General features: G+C 41.3%; 4 protein-coding genes across 6 annotated transcripts; 2 read left to right on the forward strand and 2 right to left on the reverse strand.

Moving 5' to 3' along the window:
- Positions 1-398: 398 nt before the first annotated feature.
- Positions 399-5,842, forward strand: LOC105391065 (ets DNA-binding protein pokkuri). The gene is made up of 5 exons (XM_011562475.3): positions 399-635; positions 2,860-3,136; positions 3,264-3,809; positions 3,916-4,165; positions 4,277-5,842. The coding sequence occupies exons 2-5, from the start codon at positions 2,869-2,871 to the stop codon at positions 4,638-4,640; spliced, it is 1,428 nt and encodes a 475-aa protein (XP_011560777.3). The 5' UTR covers positions 399-635; positions 2,860-2,868; the 3' UTR covers positions 4,641-5,842.
- A 1,010-nt stretch (positions 5,843-6,852) lies between these two features.
- On the reverse strand, positions 6,853-7,968 carry LOC105391066 (single-stranded DNA-binding protein, mitochondrial). 2 transcript variants are annotated; one of them, XM_011562476.3, is made up of 3 exons: positions 7,788-7,968; positions 7,590-7,683; positions 6,853-7,316 (listed from the first exon to the last, which is right to left on the reverse strand). In XM_011562476.3, exons 1-3 carry the CDS (start codon positions 7,803-7,805, stop codon positions 6,976-6,978), a joined length of 453 nt encoding a protein of 150 aa, XP_011560778.1. In that variant the 5' UTR covers positions 7,806-7,968; the 3' UTR covers positions 6,853-6,975. The 2 variants fall into 2 exon arrangements, with proteins under 2 accessions (XP_011560778.1, XP_037967908.1); XM_038111980.2 differs by having other exon boundaries at positions 7,586-7,683; positions 7,788-7,948.
- Positions 7,969-9,120: 1,152 nt separating this feature from the next.
- LOC105391074 (caprin-1) lies at positions 9,121-13,095 on the forward strand. The gene is made up of 4 exons (XM_038112312.2): positions 9,121-9,318; positions 9,875-10,057; positions 10,388-10,554; positions 11,022-13,095. The coding sequence occupies exons 1-4, from the start codon at positions 9,196-9,198 to the stop codon at positions 12,229-12,231; spliced, it is 1,683 nt and encodes a 560-aa protein (XP_037968240.2). The 5' UTR covers positions 9,121-9,195; the 3' UTR covers positions 12,232-13,095.
- A 495-nt stretch (positions 13,096-13,590) lies between these two features.
- Positions 13,591-24,684, reverse strand: LOC105391076. Of its 2 annotated transcripts, XM_038112311.2 has the most exons (9): positions 24,359-24,681; positions 22,989-24,009; positions 20,574-21,293; positions 18,734-18,867; positions 18,180-18,317; positions 16,334-16,580; positions 15,794-16,071; positions 15,188-15,370; positions 13,591-14,762 (listed from the first exon to the last, which is right to left on the reverse strand). In XM_038112311.2, exons 2-9 carry the CDS (start codon positions 23,839-23,841, stop codon positions 14,676-14,678), a joined length of 2,640 nt encoding a protein of 879 aa, XP_037968239.2. In that variant the 5' UTR covers positions 23,842-24,009; positions 24,359-24,681; the 3' UTR covers positions 13,591-14,675. The 2 variants fall into 2 exon arrangements, with proteins under 2 accessions (XP_037968239.2, XP_037968238.2); XM_038112310.2 differs by having other exon boundaries at positions 20,574-24,009; positions 24,359-24,684.
- Between the last annotated feature and the right edge of the window lie 3,231 nt (positions 24,685-27,915).

Below are 27,915 nucleotides of genomic sequence, written 5' to 3' on the forward strand. Positions count from 1 at the left end.
ATACAAATATTTAATAAAAATAAATAAGGAAGTGAACATATTATTCGAAGTTTTAAAATCAGTACCTAGGTGCCATGACGTAATCATTGTAACATTTCCGTGTTAACACAAGATTACGGATTTGAGGCGCTTGAATCTGTAGATATATCAAGAAACATCTGAATCTATAGAAAAAGAGTTAAAAAGGTTGTGGAAACAAAACACAAGTCGTACACTAAAGTACCGAGTTGAAGTCCTATTCAAAAGAAATGGGATCCGCTCCTGAAGTTTATCTCGGTATGTGGCGACGACGCGGACGCGGCACAACAACGTCGTCGTCGGCGGGCGGGGGCGGCGGCGGGGGAGGGGGAGGGGCACCTCGCGTCCTCCACCCGCGCCGCCACCGCGCTCAGTCCGCGCTGAACACTCGTTCGAGACGCTCGTTCTCGAGCTAGTTCCCTCAGATACGCTGCTGGTTTACGGCGAGCCGTAACACGACACGTTTGGAGGGACCGCCGTTTGACCGCGTGTAACCCGTGCTCAGTGAACACTGGATTTTGTGCTACTAGTGCTTGTGACTATGATGTGCTGATTAGACTGGTGTAAGAAACTCTTGGGATTTAGCCGGCGCTGCCAGTTCCGGACCAGCTCAGCCGGTAAGTCGCTTATCGCGGGCTACGCTATCGCAACTTTACGCATTTCCGACCGCGCCCGATAAAGCGTGTTGAATGTACCGTACAAACCGGATTTCGATCCTTCACAGAAGAAATAATAATAATAAAGGTTCGGAATCGTATATGTTACATTATAGGTTATCAATAAAATAACTTCGAAAGTACGATAGAGGTTATTATTACATAGCATGGAACGGTTCGAATCATAATTTTATCAGATTTGTAATTAGGACTAGCTTGTAAGACGAACATTGAACAGAATTTAGATTCTTTATTTTATTAAGTCCCAATTCCTATGTTGTCTGTATCAAAGAGTTCATTGGTAGACTACAAGAAGGGAAAGGGCAAGACCAAGGGTCATAAGTTCATTTTCATAAGTGGTAAGCAATGATAGTAATAAACTAATAACGATGTAGGTACCCACTTAACTTCCTAGTACAACTGTGTAGTTATGATTAATATTCAACATAAAGGCTAATTCTGAATACCAGGAAAATGGATCTATGCTTTCATGTTCCAAATTGCTCACACTCAACAAGTTGGCAATCCCATATCACATTCCGTCACTAAAAACCTCGTTCGATTAACTAATGTTTTTTTACCATTAGTATTTTACCAAATTAGGTTGTTAACTCCAAAAAATTAGCAACACAACACAACCAACCATACAAGAATGTTACCAAGAAATTAATAACGACAGAGTAGAACTTATCAATATTTTTATGCGCTGTAAGAGATTACGGTGGTCCCCTTTTTACACGTCCCTTTTCCGTGCACCCCTATTAGCTACATTGGCAATAATAATATTACTCAGCTTCCCTCGCAACAAACAACAATAGTCCGGAGGCCCCCGCCTCTTTATAAAAAAATGCGTCTGGCAGGTGTCACACCACAGAGTACTTTGTATTATACTAGAAATGTCACACATAGGATATCCTTTCTTCCTCTGCATCTATATTTTTGCAACAAACCCACGAATTTTAAATAACGCGAAACAATTTGCTGTAGTTTGAAAACTAATTGGTAGTTGGGTATTACATAATTAATACGGAACTACGGACTAAGTGTAAGTAATACCAATACTAATTTTAGACCTTGCAAAAGATTAACTATCTGGATTAATTATTTCTTTTTCAGTAAATATGCAAATGGTTCTTTCACATTAGACACTGATTTCTTTTCAATATTAATTTAGAGATTAACATCGAAAATATTCGTTAGGAAAACTTAACAGTGTACAGCTATAACTTTAATCATGTTTTGTAATATTTTTTTTGTTCTCATCGAATAAAGCGATCTCTCTTACAAATTCCAAACAACATAAAGATGTAATAGACATAAAGAAACAATAATAGCATCAAATTAAATAATTAGATGTGTAGAATAGTCCAAACAAGATAATGTAATAAGAGTTGCATCATTCCTATACATAATCTAGATAAATGAGATTCAACAGGTTCAAGACATGATGGCTAGAATACAAAATTGATAAACAATAAAAAAGTAACTAACCACAACATAATATACGATTATAGAATTTTATGATTGTAATAGAAACTAAACTCAGATCCTTTATAAAAATAGGACAGACAAAGAGGACATCACAAAAATTATCACCATAGCATTAGTACCTACCATAAAAAATCTGCTCGTCATCAAACTAAACTTCACCAAGTTGTATGAATTCAACTCAAGACCAAATGTTTTAGTAGTGACAGTAGTGAATAGTCTATCCAAAGTGTTTTTCTGTAAAGAAATTAAATGCTAGACTCAACTAGTATTCTAGTTCTACTAGTATTCCTCATCCACCATGCATTGCGGCTATGCAAACTCACGGAATAAAGATGATGTCATCGTGTTTTGAAATAAATATAACTTACCATCTTTAGAATTAAAAACACACTATTAAACACACACACACACAGTTCAACCGAATACGAATAAAATTTTCTACACGACTGCAAACGATACAGACAGAGGAACAGTTTGTTTGGTCATTCAAAAACAATTAACGCCATCTGTCGACGAAGCCGAAGATACAAATAAAACGAGCGAAGTTTGGGGACGAACCCCGTAATCAGAAATCAACACAAATGTTTAAAATGCTAGCACCCTAGATTATACAAACGTTTTAATCCAGTATTCTATTCAGATCAGGTGTAAATTTTTGCCAATCGATGAACATTGTTTTTGCATTCTTTCACAGACAATCGTGATGAAAGTAGTAAGTCTTCAACTCCCTTCTGGGCCCAGCATGGAGCGGTTGCCGCTGCCATTTAGCCCCACGGAGCTGCTGTGGCGCTACCCGCTGCCGTGGGCGCCGCCGCCGCCCTCGCCCCTCGGCGACTCCAAGGCACAACTGCCGGCCGGCCTCCCCGCCGAGCCCAGGCTATGGAGCAGGGAAGATGTCGCCATATTCCTCAAGTGGTGCGAAAGGGAATTCGACCTGCCCAACTTCGACATGGATCTTTTCCAAATGAATGGTGGGTTTCATTTATGATTGATTCCACTTCATTAAAGTTTTAATATTATTATGTTTCCGGAATAAGGAACTCGATCAAGTGCGAAGAACGAGCAGAAACTAATGAAGTTATAATTTTGTCTTTGCAGGTAAGGCATTGTGCCTGCTAACCAAAACAGACTTGGGTGAGCGTTGCCCGGGCGCGGGAGATGTTCTTCACAACGTTATTCAAATGTTGGTGCGTGACGCAGCCATCCTGGGCCGCATGCCCTCGTCGCCCGTGACGCCGACGGCCCGCGCCGCGCCCTACCCGCCCTCGCCGCACTCACACCCGCCCACCCCCACGTGGGCCGTCGACGGCTTCCACCACTTCCACAGCGCCGCCGCCGCCGCCGCGCAACCCAACTCCGTCACCTTGAGCCCGGCACCCTCAGTCGACAGCTCCGGAAGCCCACAGAGGGGCGACACCAACGGCTACGCGTCAGTCTACGCTCAAGCTAGTCAGCCACCTACACAGAACAGCTCCGGAAGCAATCACTCGGATTCCGATGAAGACAACCATCTGCAACCACCCTCACCGAAAGATGCGCCACTCTCGAGTCCGGCGCCGATGACCCACGCGTCTCAGCAGTCATCACACTATCGTGTTCAGCATAGAGAATTCTTCCCCAACGACATGCCGGAATCAAATACAAGTAAGTATCCAAAACACTTGTAAGATTCAAATATAGCATAATTATTTCAATAAAATGTCAACTCCATAGCAATCGACAAGTACTAACTCAATTATTCTACTTTCAGATGGAAGACTTCTGTGGGATTTCCTACAGCAGCTACTGAACGACCCGGGCCAGCGGTACACGAGCTACATCGCGTGGAAGAACCGCGACACCGGCGTGTTCAAGATCGTGGACCCGGCGGGGCTCGCCAAGCTGTGGGGCATCCAGAAGAACCACCTGTCCATGAACTACGACAAGATGTCGCGCGCCCTGCGCTACTACTACCGCGTCAACATCCTGCGGAAGGTGCAAGGCGAACGACACTGTTACCAGTAAGTATTTCACATAATTACATGTTTTGGAAAGGAGCCAGATTGTAATGTTTGAAGAACCTAGTGTTCAGGCATGACTTGAAGACTAACATCATCTACTCCTCATTACAGGTTCCTAAGAAACCCGACAGAACTGAAGAACATCAAGAACATCTCCCTGCTGAGGCAACAAATGAGCCCGACCCGGGTGCCGCCGCAGCAGCAGGTGGTGGCCATCAAGACGGAGGTGAAGGTGGAGCACTGCGAGGAGGAGCAGGCGGACGAGGACATGCCCACGGACCTGAGCATGGCGGCGGCCGAGCCGTGGCGCAAGCGCGCGCGGGCCGACCACCCCGCGCACCCCGCGCCCGCCCTCGACAAGCACCGCATCAGCGCACTTATCGCTGACAACATGATGCAGCGGCGCGACCGCGAGACCGACTACTCCATCGAAAACTACGGCCTCAATCTCAAAAGTGAAAAGTGTGAACAATGATTCTCGAATCAAACAATGATGGACGCTCAGCTATGCGCCACCGTGATGTGATTGTGAACTGCTCGCTGGAGCAATCGACTCCTCCCGCTAATCCTAGTCAAATATCTCTCACGAGTTTTCTGTCTTCCTTGTAACTGTAAAACAATATTTGTTGAGATTATTGCCTACTGTTAAGTTTATTTTGCTTCTAAATATTGTGTTTAGTGAGAGAACTTTGACAGTTTTATCTGGGTTTCCGGAGTTGAGAACAGGGTATGGACCTAAAATTATTAAAACTGTTGCCTTTGTGCCAAGTGATTAAATGCTTGATAGTGTCAAATTCCTTTACGAGTAGTTAGATAAAAGGACAAGTTTATATGTGTTGATTTATAGAGACTGTTTTAATATTTCGTGCAATGGATCGCCACTGCGTTTGGACAACCAGTCGCGAGTACATTGTTGCCAGAAGTCATTGACGTTACTGTAGCTTATTTGATAATGAGTGCGTCCTCGTGAATAGATGCATTTTATGTAATTTAATTTAGTTTACGATCATTTTTGTTTATAGATTGCTGAAAAGAAGACCTGCAAAAATTATAATCACCTAAGTCAACTAGAAATTTGATAATTATGTTTATAATACCAATATTGTCTTCCATTGATTCTTTTTGGCAATGTTTTCCAATTGTAGCATGAAATCTATTAAGTTTTCGCAAAGCCACAATTTTCGGCAGCTTGAGGTTTAAGGGTAATAAGAAACTGGTTTGTGGTAATAATGCAAAGGTATCTTGAGACAATAACAAATATCAAACACTTGACAAAATCATCCACTGTGATAAAAATGTAAAGTGGTAGACTAATAGAGAGTATGCTAGGGTTTTTACACAAGATTTCCAGCTACAATTTTCTGTGATCTCTCTTATCGTTATAGATAAATTACATAAAGAATAAAAGTATCATGTTGTAAATATAGTTAAGATAGGTAGTAATAAGCAACTGACTGTAAAGAGAGTGTATTTGATTTGTAAAACAAAATGTGAGCTTTATTGAACCTAGTATGATAAGTACTAAGAGCTGAGTTTGTATTTTTACAGTTATTTCTATTTTGGCGTATGAAAACCATATTTCCAATTTGTTAAATACAAATAAAAATGGTTTTTCATATAAAAAGATTGTGTCGGATCTATTATAACCTAAAAATAAAGAAGAGAATGTTATGTAAAGTACTTCGTTTATTTTGGTATCCCTATATCCCGACTCTTACTTTCATAGAAATCATACTGCAGGACTACATAGCCCTTGCGAAAAATATACTACAGAGAGCGGTACTAAATATACAAATGCTGTCCGTCAGTCTCGAACGTGGAGCCGGTTTACGATGCAGGTGAGTAATTAGGAATGTATGTAAGTCATATAAAACATAGCCCACGGGCTTCTCTTATTATTATTATTATTTGATACTTTATTGCACAAATATGAAATATAAGTGTACCAAAGGTGGACTTAATGCTAAATGCTTATCGTTATTTATCTAATACCGGAAGGAGTAGTAACGGTCCAGTAATAGACAGGGCCGGATGTTTTGAATTTTAGATGCATAAGAATAATATACTAATGTTTAATGTAGAGCACAAGAGCACAACAAGGAATGATTTACTACGTCAAAGTGGATCAGCGTGGTGCGAACTGCTTAGGAAGTTGGTTATGAGATCTTGTGGCAATAAGCACAAAGGTTCCATTCTAGAGAGCACCTGCAGCTACTAACACCCCTGCAGAGAATAGAATATTATATTCTATTCTCTGCAGGGGTGTATGCAATACAGAAACTGCAAACATAGCAGTGCCACTAAATATGCCACTAAGTTTTAAGTGCCACTTAAGATTTTTGGATTCCTGTAGAGAATTTGGATGGCCTACCTGATTCTCACAAGTTGTGAGTTCAAACATTTTGCAGGACAAATCTAGTTTTCACGATCATCAGATCATCTGTAAATGTATATTCGACCAAACTATGCGTGCTGTACACACCCTGTTCTTATACTTAAATTCACAATATATTATAGTAAATATTTATGTCTGAGAAATATATTTGATAGCTATAAAGTATTCTTCCTATAAAAAGAATTAGGTAGGTAATAAAATAATATTATAAGTAGTTTAACCACCGAGTTTGGTAAGGATGAGGTAAGCACTTTTCTTGGGTAATTATAATGGACACATTAAAAATAAACAATAATTTGAAAATAGATTTTAATGTACCTATGTACTTATAAATGTAACTTAATTCTTAATGACTAATGGTATTTTTAAACCCTACCTTTGAAACATAGAAGTACTTAACAAATTTTTGGCCAATTCACTTTTCAGACTGGGTGGTTGGTTGGAAGAAGATAACATCGTCAGCAATAACCGTTGATGCTGTCCTAACCTGTCCGTCATCTAGTTTAATTTCACCGTATGAAAGTTTTCCTGTGACATAAACTCGTTGTCCTTTTTTTAGATAGTTGTAGACCGTGTCTCTCAGACTTGGTTTGAACACACTGACTCGGTGCCAGTCAGTACGCTGAAGCATGTCTCCGGATTCATAACGATAATTGAAATGAGTAGCAAGAGAAAAGTTTACCACAGGTCGTTCTTCTGTGCCTCTCTTTTGTGGATCAGCACCTACTCTTCCGAGTAATGTCACTTGGTTGATTGCTAAAACAATACATATAAAAAATTATAACAATGAAAAGCGTTATGTTTCTTTAAGATTAAGGGCTGATTTACCAATAGTCAGATAAATGTTATCTAAGGAATTAAAAAAACTGATACTGTCTAATACATAGAAACATTCTGATCTAGGAATACCTAATTCTGATGCAACACAGTAACAGTATTAGAATTATTGCCTTTTATCTCCTCATTGAAAATCTGCCCTCACACATAAGGATAAGGTGATTTTTTATTATTATAAAATACAATACTTACTTTTTTCAGTTTTTTGACTGTCATTTCTAAGAGATGAGGTGTGGAACTTCTGGCACTGGAGACCAACCAGTTGAGGTTTGAAGAGGACCGGTAACTAAAATGAAAAGGGTATTTTAAAGAACTAATATAGTTAACGAATTTAATATAGGTTATACCGAGTGATGTAGCATGGAAGTGCACACGAAAAGTAAAACTTACCTTCAATGCAAAAGACATGGTCAATATGATATATGTGTAAAGTTTTGTAAATCTTAATCAAATCAATAAATGGAACAGTAAAACACTAAATAAATACAATTCCAATATAAATTTTCAGAGTAACAAAATAAACATAACCTTTACCATAAATACAAGAGCTTTTTTTTAACCGCCAATTTCATAGAGTAAGTAAACTACGAACTACGAAGAAGTTGTTCTATGAATCAGAACAAAATACATTATTCTGAGCTTCTGTTATAACCAGACCTACATCATAGTATATGTCGGCTGTTGCAGCTTGTTTGTTGGGTTAAGGTAGTTGTCCTACCGTCGCGCCGACGACGATATAAATTAAGTAAACTATCAGTAGGAAGCGATTGTTTAACCCCTGACGGAAAAAGAGGAGTGTTATGATAGTTCTATCACTGGTTTTATTTTTTACTTATTTTTGCGTCCAGTGATATGAAACAGTCAGCGATGAACTATTTATTTACTTACCACTTTTTTCACACGTAAAGTATATCTGTTGTACAATGTACATTATTTGAATTTTATTGAGCGATAGTAAAATTGGATAAAGCTTCCATAATATTCTTGTAGTGTAAGTACTCGGTCTTGGTCTGACAACCACCATACCATACCCTTGACTTTGCAGAGTATGAAGATTCCATCACCGTTTTGTTTGATTGTGTTCAGTTGTCAAATCAACAGATCGATTGTGCATCAAGCTGCTGCTATTACTATACTATAAAAAATTGTTTGTTGATTTTTATAAACGTTATGGAGCTACAACCTAGCTCTTCCCGGGAAGCAGCCCTATCTGACAAAGCTCAAGAGTCAGACTTTCTCTCTCCCAGAAAGAAGTGTCCTCGTTGTTCTTTTGCGCCTAAAGAATAAAAACGAATGAATGAAAAAACCATAGTTAATTCTAAATATTTAAAAATATAATATCGAAAATTAGCCGGATACAACTGATGTTCAGACTCGTATTGAAAAAAGTACCCAGCCAAAAAAGGTTTGTGATCTCTGACATATCAAAAATCGATAACTGTCAGAATTCTTTCGGATTAAAAATTAGAATATAGTCTAGAAATTTTAGTGTATCATGATATCGGTGTAATAAATGACTAATTATTTATTTATTAGGTATTATTTAAAAGGGATGAATTTAAAAATACCATTTAACCAATGAGTTTTATTTATAGCAAAACTTCTTTGAATAAACAAACCAAGACCTTTATTTTATCAAAAGAAGCAGCACGCGAGGATTCAGTCGTCCAACCAAAATGACTGTGTATAGAATTTTATTTATCGCATTGTACCATAGACTATCGCAATTCTACCTACGGTACAACAACCCAACAACCACCACCATTCCAAAACCAGGAAAAGTTGTTGCCTGTGAAGGATGCCTTCAGCCGCGAATGGAAAGTCTGAAAAACCAGCTTCTTCGGAAGCTACGGATAATTCGCCAGTACGACAGATTCTGACGATTATTGAACATAAAATCCGTAATTTGGAGAAGCGAAAGGTACGTAAACCAACACAAAACTTTGTCTTGTAATAATGTGATTAACCAATTAATTACATTGGTATTAGTCTTCTTTTAATATTTATAGCTTTACATTACGTTAATTTTCTTATGATCTAACTTCATCAGTGCTGTAGCAATAGAATTACAGCAGTAAACCGAACCGTGTCGGTTCCGACCGCTGACGCCATTTTCACACATGTGCTCCAATGTTGATGGTATTGAAATTGCGCTGAAGCATTTTATTTTAACATTCATTACAATTATTCATCAATTTAATCCACGAACAACCTGTTATACATGTCCATACTTACCTCAGAAAATACGTTACGATCATGACGAAAAAATCCTTTGTTCAAAATGATCAAATCATGTTATTTACAACTTTTTTTATTTGCTTACAATGCCGATTATGAAAAACTGGTTAGGGTTAGTGTACGCTCGTATTACAAACGTAATATAGCTTATTAATTAGTGATTATAATTTGAAGCTGTTCTTTATTTAAGTTTTTACCTGTGGCTAAATTAAAAACATGCAATTTTTATGCGTTTCCAGAGTAAATTGACGTCATACAGAGACTTGCAAAAAGCAGGAAAAGAACTGAATGCTGACCAGAGAGTTGCTGTTGCCAAGTACGATGAAGTGTCTCAAACACTGGAGTTTGCACGGGACCTCGCCAAGCAAATGGCTTCTATTGCAGTATCTGCAGAGAGGGAGGCCAAGAAACAAGCTAAGAGGGTACATATTTGCAGGCATATCTATAGTTATAATGCTAGAAATTTGTACCTTGACATAAGTTCAGAAGGCACAGAAATAGCATCCAGATTTGAGCAAAATTTTATGAAATCTACGACAATATATTTATATTGGTTTCATTCAAAGAAATATTTAAACCCAGTGGAAAGCACTCTTTTTTTCATATTTTACACCCATATTATGTGTGTTCTGGACCTACTATTTTTCTACAAATATGTTTTTTGAGTGGTATTCACGAACTTCATCCATTGCTTAATAATAACAATATGAATGCTATTTTATAGATCTTTTACCAATTAATTATTCTTCCAGGATGCATGGGTCCGGTATGCTTCTGACACCAGCAAAATCCGTGAGGTACTTCTAATCATGGACTGCCTGGTGCAGATGGGTACTCCAGAGGTCCGTGAAGACTTCCTCAACGGAACAAATGGTGCAGCTAAACTCACTGAGCAAGATCTGAAAATTTTGGATGAGCTGTAAGTAGAAAGATAATGCTTTTCATTCCAAAACATATAACAAATAGTTACTAAAAACATGTCTTGAATTTGAAGAGATATGAGAGATAGATGAATAGAGAATCCCAGGTGTGATGTGTATGTGAACTGGGGCGTAAAAGGCATTGGCTTCTTATATATGTAGAAGTATCCAGTAATGGATTTTTTATAAATATTCCTTTTCACTGTTGGTTGTTGATTAGCAGTAGGTACTTTATCACTTGAGTGTTTTTATGAGTGCCTAAAGCGATTATATTATGTTGATATTATTCTAGGAATATTTTGAGTGGGTATTAGGTGTAGGTAATTTTGCTTGTAACCTATAATCATAATCCCCAGATACTACACAAAATAATTATGTCTTCTGTTGTTTATATTTCGTTATCCATGAAAATATTAAAAATCATTTGTAATTTCAATACACCTAATATAAAACCTGAACTTTGCAGGTATCCTGAAGTGACGCCTAAGCATGAAGAGGGTGAGGCAGTGGAAGGCCAGCTCGGGTTCCAGGCGCAGGCGAGCAAGGCGGCCGAGCACCTGTACTCCATCATCGACGGCAAGCCCAAGGAGGTGCTCGGCACCACGTACGCACACATCAAGCAGATAGTGACCACCGTGCACGAGTGCGGGTACTTCGACAAGTCGGCGGCGCCCGAGCCCGAGCCGCAGCCGGAGCCCGAGCCGCCCAGCGAGGAGCCCGCGCCCGCCCCGCTGCCGCCCGCGCCGCAGCCATACGCGCCCGCCGCCGCGCCGCCCGCCGCCGCCGTGCCGCCCCCCGCCTACCCGCTGCGCCCGCTGCCGCCCATCACGCTGCAGGAGGTGGAGCACGCCTACTTCGCGCAGCAGTACCCGCCGCGCCCGCTGGCCGAGGTCATCGGCTCGCAGAACTTCTTCTTCCTGCAGGAGTCTGAGCTGGACAGCCCCGCGGGCACGCCGCAGCCGGCGCCCGCGCTCGCCTCGCCCGGGCCCATCCCCACGCAGACCTTCACCAACCAGCACTTCGTGGCCATCGCCGCCCCCGCGCCGCCCGACGCCGCCGCGTTGCCGCTGCCGCAGCCGCACTTCGCGCCGCTCCCCGAGCACGCCGCCTACGCCGTGGCGCCCATGCCCGCGCCGCTGCCGCCGCCTGCCGCCCCCGCGCCCGCGCCCGCCCCCGCGCCGCCAGCGGTTGGCAACAACAACCACCACGACGAGGAATGGAAGGAGAACGAGAGCCCGGAGCGCGAGGACGGTGCCGAGCGCAGGACCCAGGGCCAGGGCGACGGACAGAGCCGCTACGGACAGAACCGGCGGTACGGCGGCGGCGGCGGGCGCGGCCGGGGAGCCCCCAACGGCTACCGCGGGCGCGGCGGCTACCAGGCCCGTCAGGGCGAGGGCTACCACCGCGAGCACCAGGGCGGCCGCGGCGGCAAGGACTACCAGCCGCGCCAGTACTCTGACAACTACCAGCCGCGCCACAAGGACGGCTACTCCAGCCGCGGGGACAACTACTACGGCAACGGCGACAGCGGCGCCAGCGAGACCAACGGCCGCGAGCGATACGGAGACTCGTACCGCGAGGGCGGGTTCAAGAGCCGCGGCCGAGGCGGCCCCCGCGCGCCCCGCGCCGCCCCCCGCCCGCACTACCGCTCCGCCAAGCCGGAGCAGGCCGACTAGCGCCCGGTCCTGGCGCCCCTATACCCCCCTGACATACATTAACATGTTTCGGACCTGCCTCACAACTGTTAAGTGCGACTGCTTGACTTTTAAGAATCGGTATCTAGTGAATTCATTCAGCTACCCTGTTTGAGCCGATCGGAATCTCTCGATAAACGCTCTGTGTGCTTAACTGGACATTAAATGTAATTATAAGATGGGCACTACTAGTCTTGCTGAAAAAGAAATAGTGATATCGCTCGTGAATCAAAACAGTTGTGCTTCACTGTTATGTCGTGAGTCCGAGACACCAAATCATTCGTGGAAGGCAAATTTCACCGGCAACAACGCGCTGTGGTTACAAAACCGAGAGATTATGGTATAAAAAAAATAAAACAAAAAATAATAAAAAAAAAGTAAAATTATGAAACTTGAAACTGAATAAAAAATAAGTTACGTGGATTTAGATGTATGATATATGCAATTTATAAGTTAACTCTAGATTGTTCTCGCTCGTGTCGGTTCGGCGGACGCCACGCCTCGTCTCGTCTCGTCTGCTCGAACCTTTTCTCATATCTAAACTTCGTTTAAGTATTTCGATTCCTTTTCGTTAATACATATTTATTTGTCTTAAGTGATTTTAAATAACGCATTTTATTTGAAATGTTTACCGATGTCGTTTTTAAATATTTTACATTTGTAATTAACCATCGAGCCTGGTAAATATAGTATTAAAAATTGTTATCGTATTACGGCGTTAAGTATTGCATGTCGTTATACAGATATATTCATAACTCTTCCGGGCTTTAAACATCACACATTACCCATATATTGTTCTCAATAGAGGCTGTGTGCAAGCAAATTAAAAGTATTCTATGATTACAATAAACGCTTTTCATTACAATTACATACACCAATAGAATATTACGTACGGAAACAAGGATACAATAATCATGTTTCCATGGTGGATAAGTAAGAGATACAATAGATCGCTAGTAAAAAAAATATACTCTATGAAGAGATAGAATAGAGATAGAAAGAAAGATAGGGCTGTCAAAGGATGTTTTTAGATTCCCGGTACTACTAAAATGGCATGAACGTAGATGCGTCTTCAGTATACAAACGAAAATACGTACTGAGGTAGTATTTTTGGTTTAGTCTGCTTAGCTTAGGTGGTTCTCACACTGCCATGTATCACTCTGCATGTTACTTGAATGCATGATATAAAGTTACATTTATCTGTTTGTATAGAAAATAAACACGCTCATTCCAACACAGAAAACGCATGTTCATACAATTTTATTCATGCATCGTGATGCTTGGTAGTGTGAGAACTGATTGTTTTACGGTTTAGGGTAGAATTAAAATTAAACTCAAAAGTTGTAATGAAAGTTTTTATTCCTTAAAATTGCCTTAGGATTGACTTAAAGTAAATATTAATTATTTAAAGTCCTCCAGATCTGTCCAGTCCAGTCTAAGCAAAATAAATAAAGTTCTCTTTAATTATCAATATCAGACAGAACCTTACTATTTTTACATTACTACTATAATAATACTACATCAAAGTCGTAATATCTATACAACCTAATACAATTATACAAAATATCTTTCACTGTACTTTTAGGAAAGTCAATTACATTTTATATTTATTTTTGTTCATTATATACGGGGCAGATAGTTATTAACAATATTATTCTTATACACAGCATGTGAATAATTATTGCATGTTCGTTTCAACCATCAAGGCAACTTAGGAATGTAACGTTTGTCAAACCTGCACCATCAAGCATGGAATGCTTCTCTCTCTGGGACTGCCGAAATGCACCGACTAACTTTCATGGAGATCTAGATACGGACGCCACATTCTACATATTAAACATTTATTCCCTAGGCAGGCAGTTCACAACACTCCTAATCAATTGGCTAACTGAGATTTTATATTTGTGGCAATTTGGTTTCTGTGGATAACAAGTTAACGATACGGGTAAATACGATTCAATTACTTTTATATAAGTACACTTTGTACAGATAATGTAGAGCCGGTTGAGCTATGTATGCCACTGGAATGTTCGCCAATATGCTTAAAATAATTTGGATTCAACATTAATACTCTGCAACTGTTTACGTATTTATAAATGGTTATTAACGTCTAAGCAACTATTTTCAGTTAAACTTGCGTGTATAATGGCACAAAGACTGCCTCCTAACTAACCGAACTATCCTATTCGCGGCAAATCACAATGTCGTTAAAATAAAATATTTAAATTAGTATTATACAATAATAAAAACTAGTTACGCGTGATGTTCGAGTATAAAAAAATGTAAAAGGGAACAGGTTCCGTCCCGTTTTGTAAAAATCAGTTTACTAGAGGCTAAGATAGTATATGTTATAAAATACATAGATACAGCACACGTATGTCACAGATGCAAAGTCCTCATTGGTTGGTGCTGTGCACGGCACTATGTTATATCATCTGTCGGGACATGGCGAGCCGCATCTTGCGCTCCCAGGACTCCGCCTCCGCCCACGAGTGCCGCACGTCACGGAAGAGCTGCAAATTAATACAACTCATGTAAGTACGAATTGGGATGGCATAATAGGCAAGTGGCATATTTGCGATTCAGCTGTATTGGTATGATGAATCGTAATTTTTTGTTGACGCAAACGAAAAAAGACAATGCAGCGCCTCACTATAATGAAACAAATGACAGATAAATGCCGTTGACAGAGGAAAACATTGCAAAAGTTACACTGAGCACTCGGGGTGTGGATAATGGTTTCTATGAAATACACACTAAATGTTTCCATTTATTGCATAAATAATTAACATGGGCGCCCTCTAGAGGAAATAATGAGACTAAACTATCCTGTCTTCTGAGCCCTTCCACTTGCACTGGAGAAGATTTCCTTCAGACAAACCAGAATGCTATCAATGTATGTATTTGGTCTAGAAAACATTTATTTATGGTGGTTTACCTGAGAGAGCCACAGCTCGTCCGCCAACAGCTCGTTCAGTATGACCGTGGTGTCCTTGCCGGGACTCTGCATGCGTTTCTCGGCGACTCTCTTGCCGCACTCGGCGTACATGAGGTACTTCTGGTGCGAGATGCGGGAGAACAGCTGCACGCGGCCGCAGCACGTGGCGCATACTAGAAACTCCTGGAATAGGGGGGTGGATGGTGAGGTAATGAGGTGATTGTTGCAGGTAAGATGAGAGGTTCACTAGCTAGCACCTCTGATTAACTCTGCAGAGAATATAGGGACATCCAGTCCCGAGAATTATAAAACCTATCGTGATATCATTAACATCGCTCTATGACGTCGTAGTGGTAGTTAAGGCCGTCGGTGCAGCGTGATGGATCTTACTAATCAAGAAATCGAGCTCTTATCGTGTCGCCAGTTTGTTCGTAAGTTGGAATCGACTTGACTTATTCTACATTCTTCTTAGCGTGTCGGTGACCAACACTAGAGACAGACTATATACCGTAGTGAAACGATTAGTCCGTTAGATCAGCTGACGACTCACAGTGCGCCGGTCCTGTATAAGGTACAATACACCCTCGACATAAAAATATAACTTACCTTCTCATAAGCGAGTCTCGCATCCGGCTGGGTCGGCTCCAACGTGCCCGGGTTATAAGGCTGTCCGTACAACAAAAGCCTCGCTACCGCAGGCCGCGCGCACGCTCTGCACGCCCCGTCAGTAGTGCCTGCTACGCTGAGGCCGGGCCACGTGGCGACGGCGGCGTCTAGTGACCGCGCGCCGCTGCCACCGCCGCCGCCCGCCGCGAACGACACTCGCGCTCGCATTGTTTCTGTCACCTCGTCGACTGTTTTGACGTTTGATAGGAAGTATTCGTCTGGAATTTAGAATAGTGCTTTAGGATTTAGTGGTTCAGGTGAAAGAAAATAGAAAACATAGAACCAGTTCTCGAAGAACTATTATGAAAATGACGGTCGAACACATGCTATGTAAATACTTATTCCTACTCCCACTTATGTATAGTCGCCGCCATTTTCATAGCCTTTCTTTATCCACGTAAAGTAGGTTGGTTGCATTCTTCTCTATGAATAAAATTTCATGTTTTACCAAGAGTTCCTGAGAGTAAATAGAATACGTACCTTGTTCTTGAAATATTTCAGTCAGGAAATTGGGATCTAACGCGTGCGATATTAGAGTCTGTATGTACACTTCGAAGTTCTCTTGGTACATCTGCGTCTCCAACATGCGTTTTTCTATGAAATTACAATCATCGCCGGAACTATCACTTCTTATTAATTCTACTATGTTCTCCAAATGTGTTTGTGACCGCACTTTTACGTGTACTTGGGTATATAGTTTCTTATTGTCTGGATTCCATGCCGCGTACTGGAAATTAAATACAAATTTGTAATGATTGGTACTGGTATGGTGGTACCAAGGATAATGATTAATTAAGCATGGATATTCTGAAGTCAATCTACTCAGTGATGTACGACTTGAAGCGGCCAATTACAAGGAACCTACTGCACTGGGAAATTGAGCTTAGGTCTACTCATCAGGAGTAAACTATTATTAGGGTGTTGATATTTATATTTAATATGTATCCATCTATGTATTTATGTAGATATATCAGCTGTCCGATACCCATAACACAGACTCTGCCTAGCTTGGGGTCGGATGGCCGTGTGTGAGATGTCCCCACATATTATTATTATTATTTATACTTAATAGATTCGTCCAAACTGTTCCCAATAAATACCACCCACTCCCTAAAAGGTTGATTTTAAGATTTTTCAAAAATATCCTAATTGTGTCCGGCAGTGGACGATTAGACGATTACCCACGCCCACGGGCTATTGATGAGCATGTATAAAATTTTCCAAATTGTAAAAAGATAAAAGATACTTCATCATCAGCCAATAATCATCCACTGCTGGGCATAGGCCTCTCCCAAGGAGCGCCACAACACTCGGTCCTCGGCCTTCCTCATCCAACCACTACCCGCCACCCGCCTAAGGTCGTCAGTCCAGCGGGCAGGAGGGCGTCCCACGCTGCGTTTGCCTGTTTGTGGTCTCCACTCGAGAACTCGTCTACCCCAACGGTTATCGGTTCTTCGGCAGATATGACCAGCCCACTGCCACTTCAGCTTGCATATTTTGACAGCTATGTCGGTAACCTAAGTCCTCTGACGGATAACCTAATTTTTGATACGATCCATCAGAGAAACCCCAAGCATAGCTCTCTCCATAGCACGCTTTGTGAACTATGAAAAAGCCTTCGACTCCATCGAGACCTGGGCAGTTTTGGAATCCTTGCAGAGATGCCAAATCGATTGGCGCTATATCGAGGTGTTGAGATGTCTGTACAATGCCGCTACTATGACTGTCCAAGTACAGGACCACAAGACAAGACCTATCCAACTGCAACGTGGAGTGAGACAGGGGGATGTGATATCTCCGAAACTGTTCACCAATGCATTGGAAGATGTCTTTAAGACGTTGGACTGGAAAGGACATGGTATATGTATAAATGGCGAGTACATGTCACACCTCCGCTTCGCGGACGACATCGTTATTATGGCAGAATCTCTGCAGGAACTCAGCTGGATGCTAAGTGGCCTAAATGCTGCTTCCCGACGTGTAGGCCTCGGTATGAACTTGGACAAGACGAAAGTCATGTACAATGCTCACATCAAACCGGAGCCGGTCGCCGTTGGTGAGGCAACAATCGAAGTTGTGCAAGAATATGTCTACCTCGGGCAGACTGTTCGGCTAGGCAGAAGAAACTTCGACAAGGAGGCTGCAAGGCGCATCCAACTTGGTTGGGCTGCATTCGGGAAACTTCGTCACATATTCTCCTCGGCCATTCCTCAGAGCCTGAAGACAAAAGTCTTCAACCAGTGCGTCCTGCCAGAATGCCAGATGTATGGTGCAGAGACGTGGACACTGACGGTAGGACTGGTCCACCGATTTAAAAGATACTTACAGTTGAGATATTTCTGTATAGCACCTTTCCATTTTCTTCAAAAGGTTCATATTTCTGCAGTAACGTTTTCCCGTCCACTCTCCATATTGCAGGCCACATTTCACTCAATTCGCTTTTTATTGCTACAAATTCTCCCGACTGCAATAGAAAAAAATGTTATGTACCTACTCGTGAATTTGATATCAATGGAATGTGCACAATGGAGAAAAATTTACAGTGCGTCATAGAAATACAAAGTGCGAAGACTTGTTATTGTCAGTTATTTAGGTTATAATTGAGTTGCAAAATACATGTTTTCGTTAAAATTGTGCGAATAAATCTTGAATACTTATGCTTGGCTTGATACCAACATCGGTTGAAATTCAGGCAGAAAGAAGTCAGTGTCAGTATGATGCTTTGACACCCGCAGATAAAGAATCAACAGAAAAATGGCGGACGAAATCATGTTCTCTCTCCCGATGGATGTTTATCAATACTCCTTCCTACTCCTACTAGTAACGGCCGCCATTTTCATTATGGTTTCTTTATCTGCGGGGGTTATACTGTGCACCCACCTGATATGGCATTTCTTCTATAGGTCGGTTGGCATCGTGTTGGACAGAAGCCGGTTGATGCTTTATCTGATGTAACTTTCTATCGTTCTCCGGTGCCGCATAGTTTCCATAGCCCAAGTTCGCATGTGATGCCACTAAAACACACATTTATACGTTAAGGCATCATGAAAATGAGTATTGATGATATTGAAAATTCATGCAATAGTAAAAACTACCAGTTCGCTCTTATTAGGTACCGTAGGGTTGCCACCGCTGCATAATTCCCAGAGTCGGGTTCGCTGTCTTGGATGTAACACGTCCTGCCTATTAAAATAACTTCTCCTTGCACCATTCCAGTAATTTTGTTCTTACACTGTGTGTTATATTACCTGTGTCTATCCGCCGCTTTTGATGTTTTATAAGTACTTTTAAAACTGATAAAATCGGTCAAGTGTTTAACACGTATCACTTACTGCGGTATCTTGTATGAAATTATGATTGTATTATCGGTTAGGTCATCTACCGTTCTACCTAATTAATTTAATTTAGTAATTTTATAGACATTTAATAACTTTAACTATAAAATATAAATTGCCCATTTAGCATTAGGCGCAAGATATAACAAAACAAAGATCATCACGCTCGCTCTAATGGCGGCGGGATATGTATGAGTGAGCGAGACATGAGACTTTTCTTTTCAGAAGTCTTTTCATGTGCCTCTTGTGACTCGTGCTACGAACATGTCGTATAACCTACACTGCTATTTATCATACTTTATATTAAATCAAGACCTACATTAGCAGTAAATAAATGAAGTATATCGCCATTAGTAGGTTAATCAATAGAGACCGGCGCGGCGGCGGCGCAGCAAAAAATTAAACCATAATCATAGAACTTTTTAGGTCTGAGAATGAATTATAGATAAAAGGTAAAGCAGGGAGGATTGAGGAGCGCCAAGCAGCATCATTGTGATAACATGTACATTCAATTCTGACATTGTTTACAGAGTTCAACAATACAAGTGAAAATAATAAAAAGAAACGGAAAACAAATGATTTATTTTACAATGTACATGTTATCCCTACTGTGGCGAAGAAAGGGTGCTACCAGGAATAATTACAAATTAAAATTACTTAACACATTGTCAGTAATATACTTGTGTTTATTTTATGTTTTCTGCTATTTTACAAAATATGTACATAATATTATATGGAGAATTGTGCATAAACAAATAACAATTTAAATACAATACAAAAAAAATGTCCAGCACATGGCTATTTAATACATTGATGCACTTAGTTATAGCTGTCACTGTATTATGCATTTCCCTTCTCTTACAATATAAAATCACTTTTAGCTAACAGCAAAGAATATGCATACACTATAATTGTAAGTACAAACTAAACTGAAATACTGTAATGATACAATACAGTTACTGAATATATACAACAGACACTCTCACTGGTATTAATCCCTTAAAAAAATATACCACAACTTTGAAATTATTTATGGTAGCACCCCTTCAGTAGCGAGTATGACAAGAGTCACAAATCTAAAATTTACAATAAAATGGCACTAAAAATGTGTCATCATCATTAACAATAACTCTAGTGAAATCTTGTTACAGACTAACGCTAAATATTGAATTTAAATGAGATACATCACATCCCTCCTCACATTAAAACTATTTACACAATAACTAGTTTCGCTCTAATAAATCGTACAATATATCACAGTTAAAATGTAACAAGTTTTCACTACCCCTCGGGCGGTTAGCTTGCTCCTGTCATACAAGCTTCAGGGCTAGCTCTTCACCAGCGCGCTCTACTTCTCAAGTGGAAATCTAATAAATTGAACGCACCTTCCTCGGGCTGGTGTTGGTAATAGTACTGCTGCTGCGGGTGCGGCGCGGGCGCGGGCGGCGGCGGGCGCGGCTTCTTGCCGGGCGCCGCGGGGGCGGGCGGCGGCTTGCTGGGCGCGCGCCCGCCCTTCTTGCCCTTGTCGCCGAGCGGCGCGGCCGGCACGTTCAGCACCGGCTTGTTCAGGCGCCGCGCCTCCTCCTCCTCGTAGCTCTCCTCCGTGCCGTCATATTTACGCTTTCTGTCCTTGTTCGGATTGTAATATCTGGGGTCCTCCATCTCTAGGCCCTTCGGCTGGGAGGCGAGCAGGTTGGAGGAGGCGGCGGCGTGCAGCGGGCCGGCGCCCAGCAGCCCCGCGCCCATGGCGGGGTGCGCCATGCCGCCGCTCATGCCCGCCGCCATCGCGCCGTTGGCGTTTTGCTGGCCGGCGCCCGCGTCGCACGGCCCTTTATTGTGCTCGTTTTGATTGTAGGCCTTATTGTTAGTGTTATTCGTAGTCCGCGACCACGTGGACTTTCTCGCGCCTCGGCCGGCCGGCGGAGGCGACGTGTCTCGCTCTCCTTGTAAGAATTTCAGGTAAGAAGCCATGAACCCTGCACCGGGGCCCGTGGTGGGTACATTAAATTTTTTTTCCATGATTTTTGTAGAGGCGTCTTGTGAAGTATTGTTTATGTTCTGCTGCTGTGAAGTGGGTGCTACCGACGACGCATTTCCGCGTTGTTCTGCAAGGAAACCAAGTTCTTCCTCTATATTAGGCACTACCACCTTAGGCTGCTCCTCTTCACGAGTTTCGGGTGTTGAAAAAGATGACGAGGAAGCCGAAGGTGGAGTCTCACTAAATGAAGACAGGGGCGTTAACTCCACAGAGGATTGAAAGTCGGGATGTGGGGCTAAATGGAATGGTGGGAAATATGTTAGGTGGCCGTGAGGCATGGCTAAGGCTTGGTGTTGGTTCGCAAAGTTGCCAGCATGTAACGGAGCTTGGGAGCCGAAAGCGGAAGTACCGGGGAACATTTTCGGTGGAGGAGGGGGAAGGTTCCACCGCTCGAAGTCAAAGTAAGTTCCGTTCTGTTGCTGGCTGGTGGTGGAGCTGTGCGCGGGCGGCGGGATACGGCTCGCGAGGTAGTCCGCCACCACAGCATTTGACAAATCATTTAAATTGGAGTGCGGAGCCGGTTTTTCTATGCTCTTTCTCCTTGGAGCGGGTTTAGCAGGAGTTATAGTAGATGATGATGATGAGAGTGATTGGGACTTGGCAGACTTAGAATCTTGTAGTTGACAGCTTTGCTGTAAACTTTGCAAATTCTTAACAATACTCATAGGATCACCGCGACAACTAGATAAATCATGTAAGGCTACGTTATTGCTATCAAAATAATTTTGCTGCTTATCAGGCAAAGGCAATGATGACCTCTGAGTAGAGGATTGTGAACTTGATTCATTTTGAGTATTAGATTCAGATATGTTACTGTAATTACTGGTACTATTACTAGAATACTTTCTAGGAGCTTGTCGGTCACTTTCCCAACAGCTCTGACTGGAAGACTGTGTCTGATTTCGTTCATATCGACTATCACTGTAACTTTTGTTTTGTTCTATGCCTAAAGCTCTCGTTATAACGGAGGGATAGGCAACTTGGCTGTTCTGAGAGGGAGGGCGGGATACTGAAACGTCTAGGGGAGACCTCGGAGCGGCACTGCTAGCTTTAGGGTATGCGACTTGACTTGAGTGCTCTGCATGTTGTTGGGGTGAGTTTATAGAGTTCATGGGGCTATGGTACACGGGGTATGCTGGACTCGAGACATGTCCCAAGGGAGATGTCTGAGCAGTGGCTTGGGAAGGGCTTTGTCTCCTGGCCGCATTACAGTCTGGGCCATTTAACGAACTACTACTGGAGTAGCCAGTATCCGTACTAGAACTACTCTTAGCTCGGGCATGGTAATCTGATTCAACATTATTTCCACTTTGGTAATGTCTGAAACCAGAACCTGAGTATTGATTAGCACTAATCCTAGACTTGGAGGATCCCCCAGTGCCGCTGTAATGCAGACGACCGGGCGCATCCATTATTGAATAACTTATGGGTGAAGATTGGGGTTGTATTTTTTCGTTAGAATCGCAAGATTTTCTTTGCTCTGCTGTTAATTCGGGATATATTTTACTTTGTGCTTTAGTCTGTACTTGGGGGGGTTTAGAAGTTGGGGATACAAAGCTGCTAGTATTCTGTCGGGTAGCTTTCTCTGCAACTGGCTGGATAGGTTTAGGAGACTGGGTGCTGTAGACAGAGGCGGGGCGGGAGGAGCTGGAGGAGGAGCGGTTACTGGGAGGAGTCGGGGACGAGGTCACAGGAGGAGTTGGTACTATACAAGATTGTTGAGAATGAGCACTGGTACTTCCAGAACTTGAGTATGACTTACTTCCAGCATAGTCCTGCTGTGATGAAAGTTGACCACTCTTTGCACTGCTTGCACTGTATGAATTATCAGTCTGATTGCCAAAAGATGATGGAGATTGGAAAAACGTTGAAGATGCCGAAGATGCTGGCTGCTTGGGTGCGGTGGCCGGTGAACCAGACCTATTTCCCTGTTTGCTAGCACTGGAAATCTGTGAGTTTAGGTGATTATTTAGAGTTTGGGCAGCCGCAAAATGAGCATTGAAGTTTTCATAGGCTGCTGATGCTTTAGTAGTTGCAGGACTTGGTGAAGATGGAACTACAGTTTCATGTGGTAAGATTCCAAAAGGACTGGGAAGCTGGTTATTTCCTTGCCAACTGAGCCCGCCTGCACTGCCTGGTGATGGCTGGTCAAAAAACGAGGTCCCTTGTGAAGCTAGTGCTTGATGAGGGTAGTTTTCTCTTATTGATGACAACTCTGATTCTACAGAGGATTGTTTAGATGCAACAGCTGCCTGAGCTTGAGCTATCACTTGCCGATGCTGGGCTTGAAGTGATGAACTGTAGTGTGCAGGTTTAGGGTTCGCATGATGAAACAGAGGCGAGAATACTGCGTCGTAGCCAACAGTTGGGGGGGACAGAAATCCTCCAGGATTAAACGGTGATGCAGTTGATGATCCCAGTTGTCCAGCGAGTGATGCTGTTGTGTGGGCCGCCTGCAGCAGTAGTTGACTAGTGGTGGATGGGACGGATTGCCCTCCCAAGCCAGAGCCTCCACTAGCCAGGTGGTGATGAAAGTCCCCACTCGCAGCACCTGCCTGAACCCCAGCTAAGCGATTGTAAGAGGCATATGCTGACCATGGTCCTACTGGATCCATTACCACCTCCGTGATCTCTTATTTTGTGCAAATTTAATTCTGTCAGTATAATGAGTCCACACTTTCATCCATAGTTTTGTTTATGCACATAGAAGTCTTTTTGCACTTGTTAATTCACTGAATATCATTCCTCTTCAATCAATTCATCATAATATGCACCTGGCAATCCTGAAATGGGAATAAAGTTGACTTTATCATTCAATTCGATCAAACAATTCACATCTATCTACACAATAGATACAAATACAATGAAGGCTCTTGTTAGAACCGTAATTAACATTTCGTGGCAAATACAGACCGTTGCCTAAACAAATAACAAATCAAACTATAGGATTGATCTGATTATTAATGTAAAAGGTATCTATGAAACAGGATATTATAGAAGTTGAAGAGAAATAAAAATAATACGCCGCATCCATCGCCATGAAGGCGTCAATTACTTTGGTTTGTAACAATACAATGAACATAACCCTGCGAACGAAAGGTAGTTGGTTACTCTATCTTCACGCTAACATACCATCGCCATCAGTTTCCAATATCCATTTATCAATGTGGTTCCAGCAGACGCTCACACGCTAGATAACATCATAAATATGGCCTCGAGTGAAGTGCTCGTAACGACGGGTTCTGAAGTTATTTCTGAAGCCCCTTCAGTAATACACAAGAGTCCACTATACATTTAACACTTTTAAACTTAAGTTTGTTCCTTTTAGCAATGTTAACAGCGTCTCACAGTATCGATTACTTTATTTACAACCAGAAATAAGACAACGTTTCGCCTTTCACATTATTCGCCGCCATTTTACTTGTCGAACGACCGCACAACAAGCGTAGAAGCGCCCTCTACAAATTCGACAACAATAGAAAGGAAATGACTAATGATTCAGATACTATTTATAGCTTTCTATAAAGAATTCGACGGATAAGATAATTATAAATATAATTAAAATATTATAGATACGTTATATACTTTTCAGCTATATTAGTATCAAATTAATTTCATAAGATTTAAAAAGTACTTCACTTTGAATTCTTTAAGTTCCGCTTGTTGTTTGTCGTTTTGTTTTAGCACCACTTGAATAATTATAAAAAAGTTGGATTACACAAAATTTAAAAAGAACAGGGAAAATATACATTCGGTTTTTTATTTTTGCAGTATTGAATTGTAATCAAAGTTCACGTGCATTCATTGTCATGTTCGGCACTCATAAAAAATATTTGAAATCCCTCTGTAAAATTGAACCGAAGTAATAACAAAACGCACGTACAAGATACTTTTCTTTTTTTTACGTTTCTTTTCAAGCAAAATATACTTTGACCAAAATATGAAATGGAATGGAACGAACGCGGGCGAACAAACGAATAAAAAGCCACAGACTATAGCAGTTTATGGTAAGGGCGGGCGGGGCGAAGCGCGATCTTTCCTCTATCGCTGTTGCTGCAGGGCAGGTAGGTGCGGGGGCGGGGGGTGCTCCAAGGAATGTGGGGTTAGAGAGAGAAGTAGCTGTACTTTTATCTATGAGAAGTACCTACCTACTTACGTTTCGTGTAATTTAACAAATTTTATTTACTTTAAAATACATTGAACTCACACACACGCACAATAAATAAAGGTTCCACTCGAAGGAGCCATGTATAGAAAATTCGGTGGTAAGGCTGCTTACTCCTTGCTCTATGCGAAGTTCACTGATGATTGTATCCTGTATTGCCACAAACAAGGGGGTCACTCTCTTAAATAAAACAGGATAGAGTCGTGATTAGCGTAGAAGTTTTGTAGTTCCGAAGCTTCGGATCGCTGCGCTAACCACGACCTTATCGAGTTGTATTAAGTTTACCGATTGCATGACAGCTCTTGTTCGTTCGATTTTGGTAGTGACTCTCCTCAAACGTAATCGTAGTAACATACGGGTTTAGTAAAAAAAGGGTTAAGCATTTCGTAATAAAACCATTCATATTATTTGCAATTCCTTTTATTTTAGAAATATTTTCTTTGGATTTTGAACACCAAAATATAATAAGAGTATTTCTTGAATCTTTGGTATGACTTTAACTTACAACTACTTAATGAAATGAAATCTTATAAGTAACATAATTTAAGGTAAGATTCGCCTTCAGTATTGAAGCCTTGTCCATGTCCAAGATTGTTGAGTAGGGTACTTCTCAATTGATAGTTACTTAGCATAATATTATATTAGTTCTGAATGAGTATCTGCTTGCCCCACTTCAATACCGGAAGAGAAGCTTTTTAACTTAATTATGTCCATTATAGTAAGGCGATTCACACACTTGACCGCGCACCGCCACGGTTGGCGGATTATCATTGTATGCAAAAATGATAGTTTATATACTTAGAAAAAACGCTTACCCGCAAAGACTGTCGTGCCGCCGCCTCACCGTGCGGAAATTTACTATGCTAAATCCGCAATCCGCGCGGTGAGGCAGTGAAGTGTGTGAACCGCCTAAAGCAGTTTTTTCGACGTCATTTACTACTAGACTGCGAAGTATTAAGTCGCATCCACGACGCAAGAGGGTGGAGCAGAGCGGCGGCACGCACTAGTATTATTTACTCTATGGCAGATAATTACGTGCGAAACTCCTCCCCCAAACACTAAATACTAGTATTAGTAGAACTAGTATATTTACCCACAGTTTCATCATACTAGATTAGATCATAACAACCTAATTAGTTAATTAATTAAGTATACGTCATCTTCATATTAAATTCTTGACAGATGTGTTAAAAGTCAACAACTAATCCCTGCTTATGATATAACCGAGTATGATGAAACTGGGGCTTAGTCTGTAGCCATCGCTCCGCCTGCTGTCGTCGTGGTCGCGGCCTTATAGAATGCCTTATTAACATAATTCTTCTGAAACAATACTAACAACGAAGTGCTGATTTACCAATGTGAATTTAATCCTTTTTTTAACATCATTTCGTTTGTGCAATAATAAAATAAAGACATAAGCACTCCTCGTCCTTACTTTACGTCAGCACCGTGGCGCCATCTACAATTTACATAGCGGAAATATGCAAATGCAAGTTATGCAATTTTTGTTTCATTGACGAGCTTGGAGTAAAAGAGACATTCAGAAGACACAAATATTAATGTTAGCATTGTCAAAACTTATATTAAATTTGTCCATGGGAAAATAATATTAAGACAATCGACCATAAACCTCGATTATTTATTGAACTAAGAATTTAGGTTTTGGCAGTGCTAATTTTAAAATTGATCTCCATAATAGAATACATTAGCTTTACATACTTATATGAGTTCAGCTTAAATTTACATGTTTTAGGAAGACTATGTCGCTCATCATAAGTTGATTTACTTTTTCATTATTTGTGTTATTGGTATCATGTGCGTATGCGTACCTATTTTATTTTACACTTAACTGGAGTGATACAGATAATTTTATTCCATAAGGACATAAAATTCACAAAGTTTCTGGGACTACAAAATACAATCATGGGGGAAAAGGTGCCAAAGCTTTGGCAACACCATTGAGTGTAACTGGCCAATCAGATAATGGCTCCCAAACCAAGCAATCACAACAGTGGAATCCGGTTTTCTTCACGTTTTCTGGCCATAAGCTTCAACCTTTTCTCCCCATTAAGAATTTACAAAACAAATGATTTTTAAACACTTCTATAAAATACACTTAAAATTTGACACATTTGATGGACAAACGGTAATATCAATTTAAAACTCACATACCATTACATTGGAAAATACATCACAACATGATTTAGGTTTGGATGAAATCGAATAGAAAAGTTTGGCACAGTAGGATGTTATGTGCTCGATAATAAAAGTGCATTAGACAGTTTAAGATATTAATTATTATAAGTTTATTAAGTTTCAGATTTTTTATTTTCAGACAAGGTAACGGTTGGTCCTGTTCAAACGGACTATGTTAGGTATTATATTTAAAACCTAGGACGGCGAACACCTACATAAACAATTAAGAGTATTTTACTAATATAACTATTTACTTACTACATTTTATAGCAACATGTAATAACTCTGCAATTACGTCACACATCAATGTTCGAAATATCCATATTGA

This window comes from Plutella xylostella, chromosome 13 (genome assembly GCF_932276165.1).
Source record: "Plutella xylostella chromosome 13, ilPluXylo3.1, whole genome shotgun sequence".
In the NCBI taxonomy this organism is placed as follows: Eukaryota; Metazoa; Arthropoda; class Insecta; order Lepidoptera; family Plutellidae; genus Plutella; species Plutella xylostella.

Excerpts from the sequence above, each read along its gene's own strand:
- LOC105391065 (XM_011562475.3), top strand. The coding sequence starts at position 2,869 with ATGAAAGTAGTAAGTCTTCAACTCCCTTCTGGGCCCAGCATGGAGCGG. Across the intron at positions 3,137-3,263 it reads GGATCTTTTCCAAATGAATG|GTAAGGCATTGTGCCTGCTA; the intron begins GTGGGTTTCATT and ends TTGTCTTTGCAG. Across the intron at positions 3,810-3,915 it reads CATGCCGGAATCAAATACAA|ATGGAAGACTTCTGTGGGAT; the intron begins GTAAGTATCCAA and ends TTCTACTTTCAG.
- LOC105391066 (XM_011562476.3), bottom strand. Across the intron at positions 7,317-7,589 it reads CAGTCAAAAAACTGAAAAAA|CAATCAACCAAGTGACATTA; the intron begins GTAAGTATTGTA and ends GTATTGTTTTAG.
- LOC105391074 (XM_038112312.2), top strand. The coding sequence starts at position 9,196 with ATGCCTTCAGCCGCGAATGGAAAGTCTGAAAAACCAGCTTCTTCGGAA. Across the intron at positions 9,319-9,874 it reads GTAATTTGGAGAAGCGAAAG|AGTAAATTGACGTCATACAG; the intron begins GTACGTAAACCA and ends ATGCGTTTCCAG. Across the intron at positions 10,555-11,021 it reads CTGAAAATTTTGGATGAGCT|GTATCCTGAAGTGACGCCTA; the intron begins GTAAGTAGAAAG and ends TGAACTTTGCAG.
- LOC105391076 (XM_038112310.2), bottom strand. The coding sequence starts at position 23,841 with ATGGATCCAGTAGGACCATGGTCAGCATATGCCTCTTACAATCGCTTA. Across the intron at positions 18,318-18,733 it reads TAGAAGAAATGCCATATCAG|TCGGGAGAATTTGTAGCAAT; the intron begins GTGGGTGCACAG and ends TTTCTATTGCAG. Across the intron at positions 16,072-16,333 it reads TGAAATATTTCAAGAACAAG|ACGAATACTTCCTATCAAAC; the intron begins GTACGTATTCTA and ends TCTAAATTCCAG.